Consider the following 18,831-nt stretch of genomic DNA (forward strand, 5'->3'; position numbering starts at 1 on the left):
TTACTCGCCAACATTGCTCCTCCCACCATATTGCTATAGTTCTTATTACACATGTTCTATATACCTATCTACATGTTTTATTTACCAGAACTATGCAAGTAAGCCGGTATTGTGTCCAAACAGTACAGTGGCCACCATACACTGCATGAAAAATCACACAGCAGACGACGCTACGATTACGTCACCTCCCTCGCCAAAATAGCTCCTCTCAACATTCTCCTGTTGCTGTTCTTACACTATATACACACACTATATATACCCATGTACATATGTGTTGCCCATAGCGAACCACTAAGCTAGTATGGTGAGCAAAACAAGAGTGGCAGCCACACACACACAATGAGGCTACCTCAATTCTCGCCCTCCCTCCCTCATCAAAATTCCTCCTTCCACAATACTACGTACAACGTTAATTATAACCACAATCCTGCTATTATCACAATCCTGGTCACTAATTCCTGTAAATGAATAATTGACCACACGTTTATTTTGAAAAGGAACCTAAGAAATCATTTGAAGATTACTAGATGAACGAAATAATGCTGTGGTGCTGTGGCTAGCTCTGTGAACATCGTGAACAGCATTGAATCACTGATATTTGAACATTGTACCCAGTCATTATCACACTCAGGCTCTAATATAACACTATCATAGCTAAATAATACAAGTTATATATATATATATTGACATTATTAGGCGATGCTGTGGTCACATGCTGAACAGCAGTGCTGTGCGCTCATGCTGCGAGCGCCAGCCTTGGTTGCTCACACACTACTGAGGCTCCCACACCCGGGAATGTGGACCACGATTTTTTTTAAAGATGGCGTCTGTTTACAAGAGCCCTGAGGAAGCTGATGTGAACCCCATGTAGTCGCGGGAGTTTTGAATGGAACGTGAAAAATCCAAATACCTGGAGGCGCGTTGCGCAAACCAGACGTGAGCCTGCAGGCGCGTTGCGCAGTTTAAGGGTTAACAAGGTTTAGTCTTGGCTTCTTTCTGTTCCCCCTTTGAAAGGTCTTGTCTTAATGACCATAGTTTCACCACATCATTATTTTGCAACTTTCTGGCATTCCTAAGCACTCATTTGTTTCTCTCCATTAAATATCACCCTTAAGGATTGTTTGTGTGTAAATATATATAATTTATTTTAAATCAGAAAATTATGCAGATTCCACATACAGTGTTCTATTTATAAAGGTCAGTGAATGACATTCAGGGTATTTATTGACATGTTTTAATAAAAAATGTAGAATGGCCTTATATCTAATAGGAACATTACTAAAATTTTATGTGTATAATGCTGCAACAAAGTTAAAATGATTACCAAATATCATAAGTTTTGAAGCTATCATATATAGTTGGTCACTAAGGTATGAATATGCTATACCATTGACAGGATTCATATATGGTCAGACAGGTTGACATTTAAGCTCCAGCACTGTACACTCATACATGGTGTTGGGGTGGCACTGGAGAAAAGCTTATTCCAGTGCCGAATGTCCATCAGAGGTACATCCATAAATGCTCAAAGCTTGACCCAGTTCTCACTTGGGATCACAAGTGTAATTGCTAAGCAAGTCTTTCAAACAGTTCACTTCCCAGGTTAACCCAGCTACCTATCAACAGGTCATATCACTGATTCCTACCAAGGTTTTCCAAAGCGAAATCATGCTATGGCACGTTCTTTCTGTTATTATCTTTAAGCGTTTATCAGACGTGGACTCTCCTAAGTTGAAATAAAGATTTTTGCTATAATTATGTATGGTCACTTTATATTTGTGTACTTGACTAGTACTTGTGTCCCTTGATTCTCCAGTCTGTACTTCAATGCTGGTAGTTCGCAGCTGTAGTTCGTCTTTGTGTTATAACACTTTATTGATGATCCTCTAGACCTTGTTCTTTGGACTTAAGTGTTTGTGTAACTGTTCGCTAAGTTTTCTTTGTCCTCTTTCCCATCTTGTGTTTCTTGATAATTTGTTTTGTGTACATGCAGGTGTTGCCTTGACAGAATAATAATTTTACCAGCCACTAGCATCTAACTTTGTCGGCAGGGTGGACAAGATTTGATTATTGGTAATCTAGCAGCAGGTTATGGTTGCAGATCTGGTAACCTAATTCAGGGCAATTTTTACCTCTGTTTTGCCTCTATAGTATTGACATCATGGCACAGCACTATGCTGATTGCCAACACTTTTTCATGGTACAGAAGGCCAGGATAACATGTGGAGTTTGTGGTATGCGAGATACCACAAACCACCTGCATTCCTCCGGTTGGCCACAGGATTGGTCTCAGGAGCACTACCAATTGTTCAGCATCACCCTTTGGAACACTTTTGTTAGCGTTCACCAGTTTGATTCCTTGTCTTAGATCTGGCTGTTAACAAAATGGCATCAAAGTTCAGGACTTATGTGCTGAAACTTAGTGCTGGCAGGCTCAATTCCTACCTTTTGGTTACCCTGAGCATGCTAATGTTTATTTTGAGAAAGACATTGCTTCTCTTGTCCCCTCAGTCTGTGTGTTGAGGTTTCAGGATATGAAGGGTGCTGCGCAGATTCATCTTCGGGTGTTTCAGCTCGAGGTTTGTCAGTCGAGGCTCCAGTCTTCTTCCATACTGATAGATGCATTGATGGTGACTGGTTGCTATATGCCTCCTTCGAAGGAGCCTGTTTTGCCTTTGTAACATCATGTCATTCTTCTCTCTTGCAAGTGGAAGAATTCTTTGTTTTTTCCCCCTCCCTCCCTCCCATGGGGATCAGGTACTCTCAGGAATTGATGTTTCATGTGATGTAGACCTGTGGTTTGCAAGAATTTCTCTGCATGGTAAAGCACCAAGTTTTTCCTCTTCTGCTGTTTTGCCTGAAGTAATAGGGCAGCAGCTGGTCTGGTTCACCTTTATTCCTTTGCATCCGAGTCTAGAGGGTATTTTCCTTCATTTGCTCGGATTGCCGTACATCATTTCACTAATTGACTGCATACTCCTGCTTTGTGAAGAAATTTTGTTTGTTATGCCTTCTTAACATTAATGAAACATCTCTGATGGTTCATGATAATAGAACTTCAAAAATTTGTCCTTCTCTCTTCCTGCATCTAATGGATGGAGAGACATAAATTATTATTATTTACTGAACAGGGACCATGCTTCTAAACTAGGTTCAACACACTTTGAATTTGGATCCTTGTCTGCATCCTGGTTGCAGTCCAGTGTCCCTGATTCTTCTTAGCTAACTGATAATGGCTTATTCTATTTAAGGATAAGTATATGGTCTTTAGTTTACTGGTGTTCATTTAGAAGGAAGCTTTCTGCCCCATCTTAAATATGACTGACTTGGACTTTCTCTTTGCTACTCTTATTTTAAGAGGTAAAAACTGATGATTGCATGTCTAGATAGATAGATAGATATATATATATATATATATATATATATATATATATATATATTTATTTATTTATTTATTTATTTATTTATTTATTTATTTATTTATTTGTAACGTCACAATTTACAAGATTTGAAGGCTCTCCCATGCTTGGCAGATATCATTCAGCTGGTGTCTTGCTAATGACTCCTTACCTCATCTTTTTCTGGAGGGTGCTCAAAGCCTGAGGCCTCTGCTTAAGAAACCATGCAAGAGTACGTCTTAACATTCTTCCACTTACCCTTTCATGGTGGTCCCAATGACAGGGAAGTGGCGGGGCGGGATATATTAAAACATTTCACTAGACTTTGGCCCTGAATTCCTGAGCTTCACATCTCATGTTCAAGGCTCTTGTTTGTATTTATTCCTTTCAGACCCCGAGGGATTCCATTGGCAAGGTAGCCAATGTTTATTACATATATAGGTTTTATATATAAAACTTTTTTCTTTTTTAGGTATAGGTTTTATACCTTTCATGTACTGTATATTGTCAGAAGTTAGATAAGGGTGTGGTTTGTGCGACTCATTCTCCTTTTGTGTAGTTCTCCTTCAATAGCTTCATAGGCAAAAGAGCTCCACTGAGAACAGAATGATCATCGACTTGATGGGGATCAATGGCTAGATTCATTTTTCAACATACCATTTGACTAGTGTCATGGGTCTAGTGGGATCTAGGTTTTTGCTTGCATCCCCAGATTCCCAAGATGAATACTGGCATTTATATGAAGTTCAAAATTTAATGGGGTTCCATGTTCAATACAACTTCCACTTTCAGGCTCTTGCCTTCAAACTGAACTTTGCCCTTAGAACATTCTTCAGCCTGACCCATAACAGTGCTGAGTTTCAGCTGGGGCCTTTAACTATCTTTGCAATAGTAATGGATCTGTTTTCGTATCTTTAAGTTTTCATGGTTGTCGAGTGAGGTGGGATTATGCAAATCGATCTGGTGTACATTTATTCACAGTTTGGTGAAAGTCTCTAGCTCAAAGAACATCATTGTGTGTGTAAAGCTTTTCCCTCCCTTTCACCTTGTTACAGTTTGTCGGCTAGTTTTTCACTTTATATGGTCATTTCTTTTGTGGATGGGCATAAACCAAACATTGTACATATTCTGTGTACTGTATTGCTTACAGACTCCTTCAGGTCAAGCCAGGTTTATACTTTACTGGTCTTCTCCATTCTCCTTGTGGATCTACATGAGCATAGCACTTGAGGGTGGTTTAGTAGTTGATCATGCCTGACTGTATATGAGCCTGTCGTACAGGCACAGCGGGTCTTACCTTGGGGGCAACCGTGTGATCTACTCAGAAAGGAGCTTTTCATATTTACTCAGTCTTATTTTTTAACAGGTGTTTGTGCTAGGAGAGGTAGAACTTGAGCCATAGTAGCAGCAGCATCTTCATCAGAACAATCTATATTAGTAGGTGATGTAGAGTTACTGCAATCCTGAGTAAACACTGGCTCCATTTATGAAAAGCTGCTCTCGTCTGAAATTTGTTCTAAGGGATCTTTTAATATCTCTGAATTATTAAAAGATAATTCTCCAGCAGTTGGAACACAGTAAGAATCCTTTCTTTAGTTTTCCATCACACTGGGGAACAATAAGTTTGCTGACTTGCGAAGATCTTTTGAAGATTGTCTTATATTTCTGGAGGGGCTGAATGGTGGCTTTCTCACTGCAGCTAGCCACAGGGAGAGTGCTCCATAAATGCGAGTCATATCAGCCCCTGGAGTCCTTAAGAGCTCACTGGAGACCAGTGCCAGAACCTGGGGCCACTCAAAGAGCACAGGGAGTAGGGGATTGTTACCATCACCCTCACCAAGGAACATCCAGAAAGTGTGCAAAGCAAAACAGACAACTGCAGGGGTTCACTGAGAAACTAGAAATGAAGCTGCAAACAATTCTGCAAATGATAGTCAGTAGTCAGTTCGACCCCTTTCTTAGTCACAGCTGGCCACCTGCCGGGTGGTAATACCACTGGGAGCTACCAGCTCCCATGTCAACACTTGTCAGTCTTTGGCTTGATGTCCACCTTTGTGAACACCACCTCGAGTTGCAAAACCTCTCGGGTCCCAACTATTTCTAGATAAGTGCTTACCATCCTTTGGACTCTGTCCTGAGGGGGGCCCATATACCTGTACTTGTGTATCAGTTGAAGATTTAGTGTTTACAAGCCTCACTTGCTTTGTGGACTCTGGAAACTGTTCACTTTGAACTGCATGTGCTTAGAGCAGCCCTTGCCTAAATGCTCATCTAGTGATGCCCCTACTCTGACAGGATGACTTTCCCAGTGGGTTTTGGAGTTTGTCCCATAGAGGGTAATTGTCCTCTGTGAAGCTCTGTGGTTGGGTCATTTTGGGGTTTATTGATTGAAGATTACACTAGGGTTCATGTGCTTGTTCATACTGTGTGCCGCTGATGCCCTTCATAGCTGCATTTGGGGTCTCTTCTTTTGGCAAGTGTGTATAGTACCTGGGTGTCCTGCATGGTCTTTACCTTTGGTCCCTGGCAGGCCTCGTGGGGTCTTGGTGTGGCTCGTTATGAATCAACCTTCTCAACCTACACTCGCTGCTTGTGTGTTTGAGGGATGTTTTGTTTGTAACAAAACATACTGGGCCTTGCATGGTCATTGGGGGGCCCCCCTCCTAAAGGCTCACAGGACGATGCTAAAGTTTGCAGCAGTGTAGCAGGCTGTGCACGGGGTTATTCTTTGACTGGGTTCCATTTCCCAGCTCCATCCCAACTTTCCTCCAGTGGTTCATTGTCTGAGTCATTGGGAGAAGGGTGAGGGTGTTGTTTCTGTCCTTTCCTCTTTGGAGCTGAGCTCTGCAAGTAGCTTGGTTTCTAGATTCTTGGGGTTTTGGTTCTCCACGAGGTTCACGTGCAGGGTGTGTCCAGTGTTCTCGTGGATAGTCTCTCATTTCCATGGAACCGGCAGCTTCCTTCTTCCACGGCTCCATTCCCTTATTGCGTGGCTATCGTAGTGGATACCTTTTGGCTGAATTGGTCAGGTTGGGCCATTTCATTTCTCTCCCTCTCTGGTCCAACTGTTTTTTGCAAGTTTTTTCTGACTGGAGACTTATTCAGGCAGGGTGATCCTTCTGGCTCCTTGATGGCCAGCTCAGCCTTGGTTTGACTCTTCTGGACTAATGTCCAAACCTGTACATTTTCCACCTTTTTCACCAGATCAACCAGGTGATGTATCTTGCTGGTTCGACATTTTCCTCCTATTTTTGTACTAGACTTTTATGCAGGTCTAATGCCATTTGCATGGTACACTGGTGGCTGAGTTTCTTGGCACTTTTTTCACTGGTTGTCATCCATTTCAGTTTCAGTAGTTTTATCTTTTGCTTAATACTGTACTGTTGCCTCTTATTGAGCGGCATTGGTGGAGCTGCTTTTGTTGGCGTTTGGCATCAGTACCTGTACTGTACTCTCTCGGTGTGATGTGTTTTTCACCTCTGGCTTGCTCATTTTCCTACTGAACCATTGTGGTGTCTGAATCGGTCTTTCTTGTGTCCCTCGGTTCTTGATTCCCTCTTCATTATATTATAATAACTTTTTAAAGAATTTTTGCTGGCCTACACTTCCAGTTGTCAAGTTGGGGAGCTTTATGCTCTTTCTTAAGTGGAGTTTCTATTCTTTTGACCCAGGTAGATGGTTTATTTGTTTGCAGCCTTCTCTTTCTTTTCCTTTTGAAGAATGAGACAGTTGGCATCTGGAGGGGTCCTTTGGTTGTTGATTAGGGGGGGCGGTCTGTGTCTGGTTGTGGTTGTGCCACGACCGGTGCACCAGTCAAACTGCTTCAGTGAGCATGGTTTGAGCATTCTGTTTGTTGGCTGTTTCCTTGGTTCCCTGTTCCAAGGTTCATTTTTTGTACCAAGGCTCAGGTTTTGGGGGAGTCAGCCAGGTTCCTGGGAGCTTGTTCCTGGGTTCCTGATTCCTTGTGTTGCTCTTGTTCTGATTTCCCCATCCTGATTTTTATTTTTCAAGTGTTTTATTGTTGCTCTCCACCTACCTGGTAGGTCCCAGTTTTTTTCTTCTGGGGGTTAGTTAACACTTAGGTTTCGTGATGACGCTCTCAAAGTCATTAAAACAATACACGTAGTTTAGGACATGACATTAATGCTGTCATCAATTACTTTTTGCTTATTCTTATTATTAAGTATAGCCATTTTGAGTAAAAGAGTTTAACATTGGGTTGTGTGCTCACTGGCAAAATGCCCGGCCTACCTTGTGGTGTGCTCTGGGTGGCTCGCTTGGCCAGGCAAAATGTTAACTGCAAAGAGCCAGCATTGAATATAAAAAAAGGCCTCTTTCTGCTTGGGCCTTGGTAGCTCCCTGGTCCCTCTTTCCAGGTGAATCAGTTGGTGGTCTCGGTACTCGCCTAGTTGTGGGTTGGGCTTCGGCTCTTTGGTCCTACCTCTCATTCAGCTGGTGTACAAATCCTGATCCTACTAGGCTCTATCATATCTACATTTGAAACTGTGTATGGAATCTGCCTCCACCACATCACTGCTTGATGCATTACATTTGTTAACTACCTTGACACTGAAAAAAAATAATTCTAATGTCCCTGTGGCTCATTTGAGTACTCTGGACTGACTAGTGTTGATATGGGAGCCAGCTGCTCCTGGTGGTACTGCCTCCTGGTGATGGCCAGCTGTACTTAGTTGTGCTTGCGGAGGTTGAGCTTCGGCTCTGGTCCCACCTCTCAATTATCAATCTACTGGTGTAGCTGTAACTCGGGGACTTCAAAGTGACTGCTGGTTGGATTGTTTGCGGAGTTGTTTAATGCTTTCTCATTTCTCTGTGGACCTTACAGTTGTTTGTTTTACTTTGCATACTTTCTGGATATTTCCTTAGTAAGGGTGATGGTAACAATCCCCTGCTCCTGCTCCCTGTGCCTCTGAGTGGACCAGGTTCTGGCTCTGGCCTTACGTGGGCTCGTAAGGACTCGTGGGGGCTGATGTGACTAGTGTATGGAGTGCGCTCTCCATACACAAATAAAAAATATATAGATACAGTTTATATACAAATTATAAATGATTATGACCTTGTTGCAATAGCAGCACAAATAAGATGTTATTTCTAATTACTTAACCCTCAAAGTGCAGTTATTGGCATACGTTATTTCTCGGGGTAATGTCGTTATCATCATACATTGATTTCAACTGTTATTTTTCAACTTTCATATTTTGCATGGGCAGACAACCATGAGTATCCATAGTTGCACTTTAAAGGTTAAAGATCAATCTTCATTTTTATGTTAAATGTTTTTCTTCTTGAGTAATACTTCAGGGGCTATTCATTGACCTCTAAATTAGGTTAAGAACCCATGTGTTCCCTCATTCTAGAAATATATAAGTAGCATATTATGGAGCTCAAAAGACATGAAGGGCAAACCATAATCTACAAAATAATCTCTAATGTCCTTTATCTATCAGTCCAATTGACTCGAGCACTGGATGAAGGAATTTGCCACCAAAAACAAATTTTTATACAATATTAGCACAAATTCAGATAAAATTTGCTCTTATAACGAAACAAAATTTTGTGTGCTCTGGAATGCTCGGTAAATTAAAAGACGTTCAGTCTTGAGAGCGTGATGCTACTGTGTACGTGAAGTTGCTAGTGAAGTGTGACGGGATTCATCATAAGGTCTGCGTGGCGTTAAAGTCTGCACCAAGGAGTATTAATATAAACCATTGCATATAATGTAGTTGTAAAATTCTTGTTGCCTCGAGAGAGAGTCAAGAATATAGATCCTTAGAGTGAGAAGCTGAATTAAACAAAAAATACATGGTCTAGAGGAAGATGATCAAAAATGTTGGGGGATATGTTCATGTAAGCTCTTGGGGGAGGGCGTCATATAAGCAGCAGTCGGGAGAACAAGAGCACATTTTGTGGTGAACTATTTTGTTAAAGGGAGTGTAAGGATCAATGAAAATGTAGTCCTCCCCAGATGAGAAAGTTTAATGATTTACATAAGAATATATGGGACTGCAGCCTCCTATTTTTATTTAACCACTACTTGGCCTAGTATGTAAGGCCCTACTGAAGGCCCTACTCCGATTGATTTTTACTTTTTTATTTTTGCAGTAATATTATTCAATAGTGTGTAGTGTGATATATTTATATAATAAAATGTATGAATCATCGCTATTCTCAAAAGTATGGTGTGCATATTAGTGATAAAATTATTATGTTCATAGAACAATAAACAAATAGTTTTGCTGTTATTACATTATATACTCAGGTTATATATAAGTAACTGCATGTTTGTTCATCATAACGAACCACTAAGTTGGAATTGAGAGTCAAAACAACGAGGAGTGACAACCACACACCAGCCAGCAAACACCGCCACTCTCCTTTCCTCATCAATACCTCACTCGCCAACATTCCTCCTCCCATCATACTGTTTTTGCTTTTATTCTCTATATAAAGACATATATAAGTATTTACATGTTTTGTTCACCATAACTATACAACTAAGCTGGTATGGTAAGTTCAGACAATAACAGAGGTCGCCACATAGTCAGTTGACGCTCCCTCCCTCCTTCACTTGTTCAAGACCAGACGCACTAACATTCCTCCTCCAACCATACTGATTGTGGTATTATTACACTATATACACACATTATCTATAGGTGTCTACATGTTTTATTCACCATAACTGTACAACTATGCTGGTATGGTGCCCAAAGAGCATAATGGCCACCCTACACAGCATGACAAGTCGTGCAGACGATGCCACCTCCCTCACCAAAATGGCTCCTCCCAACATACTCCTTTTGCTGTTATTACACTAATTCACACATTATATGTAAGTACATTTGTGTTCACCATCCAGAACCACTAAGCTGGTATGGTGAATCCAGACAGTAACAGGTCGCCACACAGTCACCATACTATGCACAGCGCTAATTATCACTACAATTCTGCTATTATCAGAATCCTAGTCATTTTTATCACAGTCAGGGGTCTTCTGTAATACTATCATCATTAAATAATAGCAGGTACATATATATTTTGACATTTTTAGGCAATGCTGTGGTCACAAGCTGAACAGCAGTGCTGTTAGCTCATGCTGCATGTGCCAGCCTTGGTGGCTCACTCATTACTGAGGCTCTCGCACCCGGGAATGTTACCCACAGTTTAAAAAAAATGGTGTCTGTTTACTAGAGCCCTAAGGAAGCTGATGTGAACCCCATGTAGCCGCGGCACCCCCAGCTGTATATGTACAATGTGTGCGGTTTGGTGATAGTTACTCAAATTGTATACGTGCGATGTACGCAGTTTAAGAGTTAAGCAACTTGGCCTATTAGGTACAACATAAATACTGTAGAAGTTCGCTCATCCGGACTATATTGGAAGGACCCTGTCCAGATGTGCCCCTCATCTGGATCAAAAGACGTTTTACCGGGGAAGGGAAAAATTTGTACCACAACCAACATACCTGGTTGATACCTGGTTGATGGGGTTCTGGAAGTTCTTCTACTCCCCAAGCCCGGCCCGAGGCCAGGCTCGACTTGTGAGAGTTTGGTCCACCAGGCTGTTGCTTGGAGCGGCCCGCAGGCCCACATACCCACCACAGCCCGGTTGGTCCGGCACTCCTTGGAGGAATAAATCTAGTTTCCTCTTGAAAATGTCCACGGTTGTTCCGGCAATATTTCTTATGCTTGCTGGGAGGACGTTGAACAACCGCGGACCTCTGATGTTTATACAGTGTTCTCTGATTGTGCCTATGGCACCTCTGCTCTTCATTGGTTCTATTCTACATTTTCTTCCATGTCGTTCACTCCAGTACGTTGTTATTTTACTGTGTAGATTTGGTACTTGGCCCTCCAGTATCTTCCAGGTGTATATTATTTGATATCTCTCTCGTCTTCTTTCTAGTGAGTACATTTGGAGGGCTTTGAGACGATCCCAATAATTTAGGTGCTTTATTGCGTCTATGCGTGCCGTATATGTTCTCTGTATTCCCTCTATTTCAGCAATCTCTCCTGCTTTGAAGGGGGAAGTGAGTACTGAGCAGTACTCAAGACGGGACAACACAAGTGCCTTGAAGAGTACAACCATTGTGATGGGATCCCTGGATTTGAAAGTTCTCGTAATCCATCCTATCATTTTTCTGGCTGTCGCAATATTTGCTTGGTTATGCTCCTTAAACGTTAGGTCGTCCAACATTATTATTCCCAAATCCTTTACATGCTGTTTTCCTACTATGGGTACATTTGATTGTGTTTTGTACTCTGTATTATGTTTAAGGTCCTCATTTTTACCGTACCTGAGTACCTGGAATTTATCACTGTTAAACATCATGTTATTTTCTGATGCCCAGTCGAAAACTTTATTAATATCAGCTTGAAGTTTTTCAATGTCCTCATCCGAGGTAATTTTCATACTGATTTTTGTGTCATCTGCAAAGGATGATACGAAGCTGTGACTTGTATTTTTGTCTATATCTGATATGAGAATAAGGAAAAGCAGTGGTGCAAGGACTGTACCCTGAGGTACAGAGCTTTTCACTGCACTTGGACTAGATTTTATATGGTTGACAGTTACTCGCTGAGTCCTGTTTGACAGAAAACTGAGTATCCAGCGTCCTACTTTACCGGTTATTCCCATTGACTTCATTTTGTGTGCTATCACGCCATGGTCACATTTATCGAAGGCCTTTGCGAAGTCCGTGTATATCACATCAGCATTCTGTTTCTCTTCTAATGCCTCAGTGACTTTGTCGTAGTGCTCAAGTAGCTGTGAGAGGCACGATCTTCCCGCTCGAAATCCATGTTGGCCTGGGTTATGAAGGTCATTGGTCTCCATGAAATTGGTGACCTGACTCCTAATCACTCTCTCAAATACTTTTATGATGTGCGATGTTAGTGCAACTGGTCTATAATTTTTTGCCAATGCTTTGCTCCCTCCCTTGTGTAGAGGGGCTATGTCTGCTACTTTAAGTGCATCTGGTATCTCCCCCGTGTCCAAGCTCTTCCTCCACACTATACTGAGTGCCTGTGCTACCGGCACTTTGCATTTCTTTATAAATATTGAATTCCATGAGTCTGGACCTGGGGCCGAGTGCATGGGCATGTTTTCAATTTCTTTTTCAAAATTTAGTGCGCTCGTGTTTATATCAGTTATATTTACCGGGGTTTGAATATCCCGGTAAATATAACTGATATAAACACGAGCGCACTAAATTTTGAACAATTTTGAAAATTTTGAAAAAACATAATTTACAGTGCCACATATAATTATAAAATATTCAAGTACAGTATTGTAATTAATTTTAAACAGAAACCTCAATTTATCTTGCAATTCATCTTCTTGATTGATGCTACACATCTTGAGGTTAAGAATTCTTGAATATTTACATAACCTATTCTAATGCAACACGAAAATTAACACTTAAAATTACTGTACAGTACAGTACGTGAACTTGGCTAGGTCAGTTTTGATCTGCCAGCTGCTGAAGCTTCTCTGGTTGAAGGCTTTTGGCTTGCTCCTGAGCCCTCACTGGATGAAGATCCTTGGCTTGCTGTTCATACAAAATAAGAATCAAGTTTAGCTTACCCCCTGTGTTCATTGGCCTCTTATATGATCAGCTCTTTGGTTCGCCTCAGATACTGATACATGTTTTCAACTTCTGGATTAGCACAGTTGGACGAAAAATTAATTAATCCGTCAACATAGGACATGAGTAAACTGTATTTTGTGGTCTGAGGTGTTGGTTCCTCATTGCCATCGTCAACCTCCGCCTCACCAGTAACAGCCTGGAGAATATTGTCTTCGCTCATCACACCATATCCTGGGGCATTAGTATCTCTTTTCAAGCCATTCAACCACATCCTGTCTTTCTAAATTTTTGCCAGCATTTCTGAACATTTCATGGATTTCATCTGTAAATCCTTCAAAATTTATTTCTTCATTCTCCTCATTGTTGACTGTGCCTGTGAAGATTTTCTTGTAGGAATTCTTCAAAGTCAAGTCCTTTACTTAACTCCACACCTTGGCCCAGTTATAGATTGCTTCCTTGATGGAATAGTTCTTCAAATTCTCAAGGGTTCTTTTAGCCCTGTTATCCACGCCAAGTTCCACATTTTCCTTGAGAGGCAAAAACCACTAAAACTTTGAGTATCTTTTTGGTGTACAGCCTCTTTGTGGCACAGACAACTCCCTGATCCATAGGTTGAATGAGAAAGGTTGTATTAAGAGGAAATGCCATACATATTATCTTGCCATCATGTGAGGTTAATAAGTCAATTCTTGGGTGGGCAGATGCATTATCAAGCAGCAACAAAGCCCGAACTTTGCTTGGCCTTACTTTGAGTTTAACTTGATGGTCACGAATTTCGTTGCAGAACACATCATGAAACCAAGAAAGAAAAATCTCCTGTGTAAACCATGCATTCTTTGAGTTATAATATTTCACAGGCAGTCTGTCCAAGCAGTGTTGCAAGGCTCTTGCTTCCTTGTAATTTGCCAACAATTGCACACGTGATTTTGTATGTGCCGTCAGCATTGGCACACATCATGGCCGACAGCCTGTCCTTGTTGACCTCAAGCCCTGGCACACAACCCTCACTCATAGCTAGAGTTTTTTTCAGGTAAACTCCTCCAATACAGCCCAGTTTGATCAGCAATATAGATTTGATAAAAATATAAATTATTAGACAAAATGTATGTTCTTAATTTATGTTTAAAGGAATCTACACTGCTTGTATCTGCACTGCATTTTTCACAACAATTTTCCTCTTCACAATATTGTGCCTTGCTTTGAACCTTGCAATCCACCCATCACTTGCATGGAAATCCTATATTTCAAGGCTGGTTGCAAACCTACCTGCCGCATTTATTATTTCTGGACCACAAAGTGTCACACTAATTGTGCGGTACTGAGCAAACCACTTGTACACAGTCTCATCCAACTGTACATGCTTTGAAGGCTTCAAAGTTCTTCTACAGCACCCTCTGCTAGTGCTTGCACCTTCACTCTCACTGGTTGAAATGTATGTCATGTATTCAGCTTTTTGTTTCCTTAGAAACAGTACTAGTACCTATATTAACACTTTCGTGCTCTCGGCGCTCAAAAAAAAACAATACCCCAGATGCTTTCGGCACTTCGCGCGCCTACGCGGTAAAACCGAAAAAGTGTACACTCTTTTGACTGTCCTGACAATACTGTAATTGAAGGCGCACATATTTAAATTTGGTATCACTGTGTTCGCAATGAAATTGTCTATAAGAGCATACCTATAAAATGCCGCCCAAGCATAAGGAGTATCAACACCAAATAAAAAACTTTGCAGATCACTCGCCGAGAGCGCCAAACAGCAACAAAATGTTTCCACTCTCTTAATGGTTGCGAAGCCTACAGTTGTCCTACATCGCTAATTTTGGTATCATTGGAATCGCAATAAAATTCTCTACGCGGACATATGCATATGAATGTTTAATATAGGTAATTGCCCACCCGCAAGAGTGTGTGAAGTGGAGAGTAGTTAGCCGCGAGCGCACTGGCGAAAACACAGGTGGGAAATCATGCTTGGAAAGTTTATACGTTTCCTGACCCTACTTTTCTATGTACGTATTTCTTTTTTATACCAATGTGTTCGCAATAAAATTTTCTATAAGATGAACTGTATAACATTTGTACAAAGCATGTGTAAGAGAAGCGCCAAATATAGAACCACGTCGCTCAGTATGCGTTCGCGGCAGAAACGAACGCATTGTTTTCGTTCGTTTGATGTTTGTCATGTTTATACTTGTTGAAACATTTTATAATTTGTATGACAGTGATCGCAGTAAAATTCCCTACACAGACATATACATAACACATACAAATATTTCCCACGTGTTGGATATATCAACGGCTAAAGGGAACCCACTGCCACACGCTCGCCACACCCCCAAACATACTTTGTGTATTTTTTTTTTTACTCATAGAAGTTTATGGGATATAATATTCATTCTGGTACCAGAAAATTCGCAAATAAATTCTCTACAAAACAAAAGTATCCCCATCCATTTCGGTTAAAAAATGGAATTTATAGAAATATTTTTTCGATTGACGAGAAAAGTAGGCAGTTATGCGGAATCGTAAGAAAAACCAGTGACGAGTTATCTCTAATATAAAGCGCGAAAGTGTTAAAGTCCTTGGCAACACACTCAGCCGACCGACCACTTTCCCAGAGTTCTATAACACATATGTCCTTAATTGTTAGGGTAACCTTCTTCCTCTTAACACCTCCAGAACGATTGATATTGCTACCAGACATGGTCTTGTCAAGAAAATTATCAAAGTTACTGTGAAAACAAAAAAGTTATTTAAGAAAATATTTCACTAATGGCACGACAATGGTATAACACGAGGGTCGGGAGCACATGGGGTGCTTAGTTTGACCATTGACCAGGCTTGGACGGGTCCACTTGGGGCAGGGAGGCATGTTACGTAGGCCGCCAGGGGGAAAAAACTCCAAATATTTTAGGAGCAAACTTCAGCCTGTGCAAATTGTTTTTTAAGAAACTTATATTTGTTATACTGTAATACAGTACAGTATTAGATAATATTTATTTTGTTTTTTTACTGTGATGACTTGTTCTAAAATTACAGTATTGGTAATTATAGCATGCCCATTATTCCCCCAGGGAATATTCCCCAGACAGTCCCTCCCAACTCTCCCCTCTCTCCCGACACCAGCTACCCCACCACCTATACCACACACCTCGAGCCACAGCCCTACAGGATTAATACAGTACAACCCGATGCCTGATTTTCTTATCCGGGATAATCTCCGGTTGTATGGATTGCAGTTCGGATAGGGCCACATCTGTAGAAAGTTAACTGGATCCAATTTAAAAACTATCAGTATACAGTACTTTGATAGGGATATAACATTATCCGGAGGTGATTTTAGCCGGATTAGTCCGTTTTCCGGATTAGCGAACTTGTACAGTACAGTATATGTCTAACCTATGCCTGAAGCAATCCCATGTCTATTATGTTACCTGGCAATTTGGTCCATAAATAATCAACCCTATTTCTGAAGCTGTATTTACTTAAGTCTTTTCAGAATTTAAACATTCAGTATGTACAGTATATCCATTACTTTGTGTTCTATTTTGTGGTGATATATATTTAAACCCTTATTTATAATCCTTTGTTATATCTCTTAATTCATTTATCTCTTTGTTATACCCTTTTATTCATTTATAACCCCTTTGTTATACCCTTTTATTTATAACCACCTTATTATGCCCTTTCATTTATCATACCTTGTTATACCCTTTCATTTATAACCCCCTTATTATACCCTTTCATTTATAGCCCCCTTATTATACCCTTTCATTTATAGCCCCCTTATTATACCCTTTCATTTATAACCACCTTGTTATACCCTTTCATTTATTTATAATTCCCTTTATTATACTGTTCACTCATTCATATATACATACATCACTCATGTCACCCCCCCCCCCCCCTTCTTCCGTCTTTCTATAAAAATGTAAATTAAGCATGAACCAATCGACAAGGGCCGTGATGAGGGTTCAAACTTACGTCCGAGAGGATCCTAGGCGCACCTTAATCGACTGTGCCACGACATGGTAAACGAATTGCAGCCAAAAGTGCTACTGCCCTCACACGGATCCTGCAGCCTCTCCTGCCTCCCCCGGATGCAGGGGGGGGAATTGTGTAAAACCCTTGTTTGTGTCTCGGAGAGACTGCAGGATCCACGTGATCCTGTCAACCGCTAGTAGCACTCGTGGTGGCAATTCTTTTACCATGTTGTGGCACAGTTGATTAAGGTGCGTCTGGGACCCTCTTGGACATAGGTTTGAACCCTCATCACGGCCCATGTGATTTCTGTGTGTAAATTAAGAAGTTTAATTACTTCATAAGGAAGGGATCTTATTCCTGGGGTTAACTTTATCGTTCTTCTCTACACATTTAGGTGAATTTCTGTCCATTCTATAGTACGGAGACCCAAACTGATGTGCATAATATAAATGGAGCCTAACAAGGGCAAGATAATACTGAAGACTTAAGATGTGTTACAGTATTGCTAATGTTTTGGGAAGTAAATCCCAGTATCTTACTTGTTTTATTCTGTACGTATATGCATTGATTTTTTTACCTTAAGATTCCTGCTAATCGTGACTCCCAGATCTTTTTCTCATTCAGGTTTTGCTATTTTAACATTGTCCAGATGATATAAGAACATAAGAAAAAAGGAAACTGTAGAAGGCTCATTGGCTAATATGAGGCAGCTATTTATATTCACCGAAGTTCATTCATTTATATGAATTGAGAAAAATATAGAAGTATCCATTTTTTGAAACACTTAGCATGCTACTTTTTTCACAAATGAAAAGGGAATGGCGAGTTAACAGTGAGAGTACAGAACAGTACTTAAGGACAGACATGTAGCAGGTCCTCTAAAGAGAGTGATAAGGATTAAAAATATGTAAACATAACCCAACTAATGTGAAGATTGCCACAATTCCACAATTTCAAGTTAACTTCATCCATACCCAGCAGATAAGGAAATTAATATTTAATGGTTTTGGAGCATGTAAAAAGAATGATTTAAAGTGTAATGACAATTATATTTTGGATGAGCAAGAGGAAGAGGAAAAGTGTTCATTTACAAAGTGTTGTAATTAGGGTGGCAGTCCAAGGAAGTTGTGGAAGGTTTTAAATAATGTAGGAGTGTCTACACTTGTCACCCGTCGGGTTGGTTGGAAGTTGGCTACTGGATGTAGATGTTGTACATCTAATTGCAATATTTTATCTTAATTTATCATACACTGTTACGTTCATAGCTCCATATTGACATTGGGTCTTGCTATGTAGCTACATTTGCATTTTAAATACAGTAATAATATTGTAATTATTAATGTTAATTAATAATTACAGTACAATATTATTTAATTAATGTTACCAATATTAAAATTTATGTTTCATGTAATTTTCATTGTTGCATTCATAATGTGCTATTCAATATTTGAATTTAATTTATTATGTGAACTATTCCCAGGTAAAAAGGAAGGTAATGAAGAGGATATACCAAGTTCAGCGGTAGACTTACAAGTGAAAGAAAAGGTAAGATAATAACTACAAATGGTAGTAGTGATTTACTCTGTATTAAACTCATTAATAAGATACGTTTGATATGTTATATAGCTCCATTTGGTATATCATATACTGCAGTTTCATAAGTTTTTATAAGTGAGCAAAGTCCACTCAGTTGCTACCCAGTGATGGTATGCTAGACCCCTCAGGGATTTTGTGTCACTCCAAGAGAAGTTACATGTAGACTGGTCTTATCCCATAGTCCAAGGGCTAGGAGCACAACAGTTGACAGTCCCACATAAGTAGTTATTCTGGAAACTGGAACATGCTGGA

At 40.4% G+C, this 18,831-nt stretch overlaps 1 protein-coding gene across 5 annotated transcripts in view; it reads left to right on the forward strand.

The window, feature by feature from the left end:
- LOC123757462 (PHD and RING finger domain-containing protein 1) overlaps window positions 1-18,831 on the forward strand; it is a 97,028-nt gene that overhangs the window by 68,911 nt on the left and 9,286 nt on the right. For 4 of the 5 annotated variants that reach the window (XM_045741104.2, XM_045741122.2, XM_045741113.2 and 1 more), the window contains one exon: window positions 18,464-18,528. In XM_045741104.2, coding sequence (XP_045597060.2) covers window positions 18,464-18,528 — 65 coding nt within the window. Of the gene's footprint in view, window positions 1-4,764; window positions 4,976-18,463; window positions 18,529-18,831 lie in introns of those variants that run through there. The other variant, XR_006772753.2, reaches the window with a different exon arrangement.

This window comes from Procambarus clarkii, chromosome 22 (genome assembly GCF_040958095.1).
Source record: "Procambarus clarkii isolate CNS0578487 chromosome 22, FALCON_Pclarkii_2.0, whole genome shotgun sequence".
Taxonomy (NCBI): Eukaryota; Metazoa; Arthropoda; class Malacostraca; order Decapoda; family Cambaridae; genus Procambarus; species Procambarus clarkii.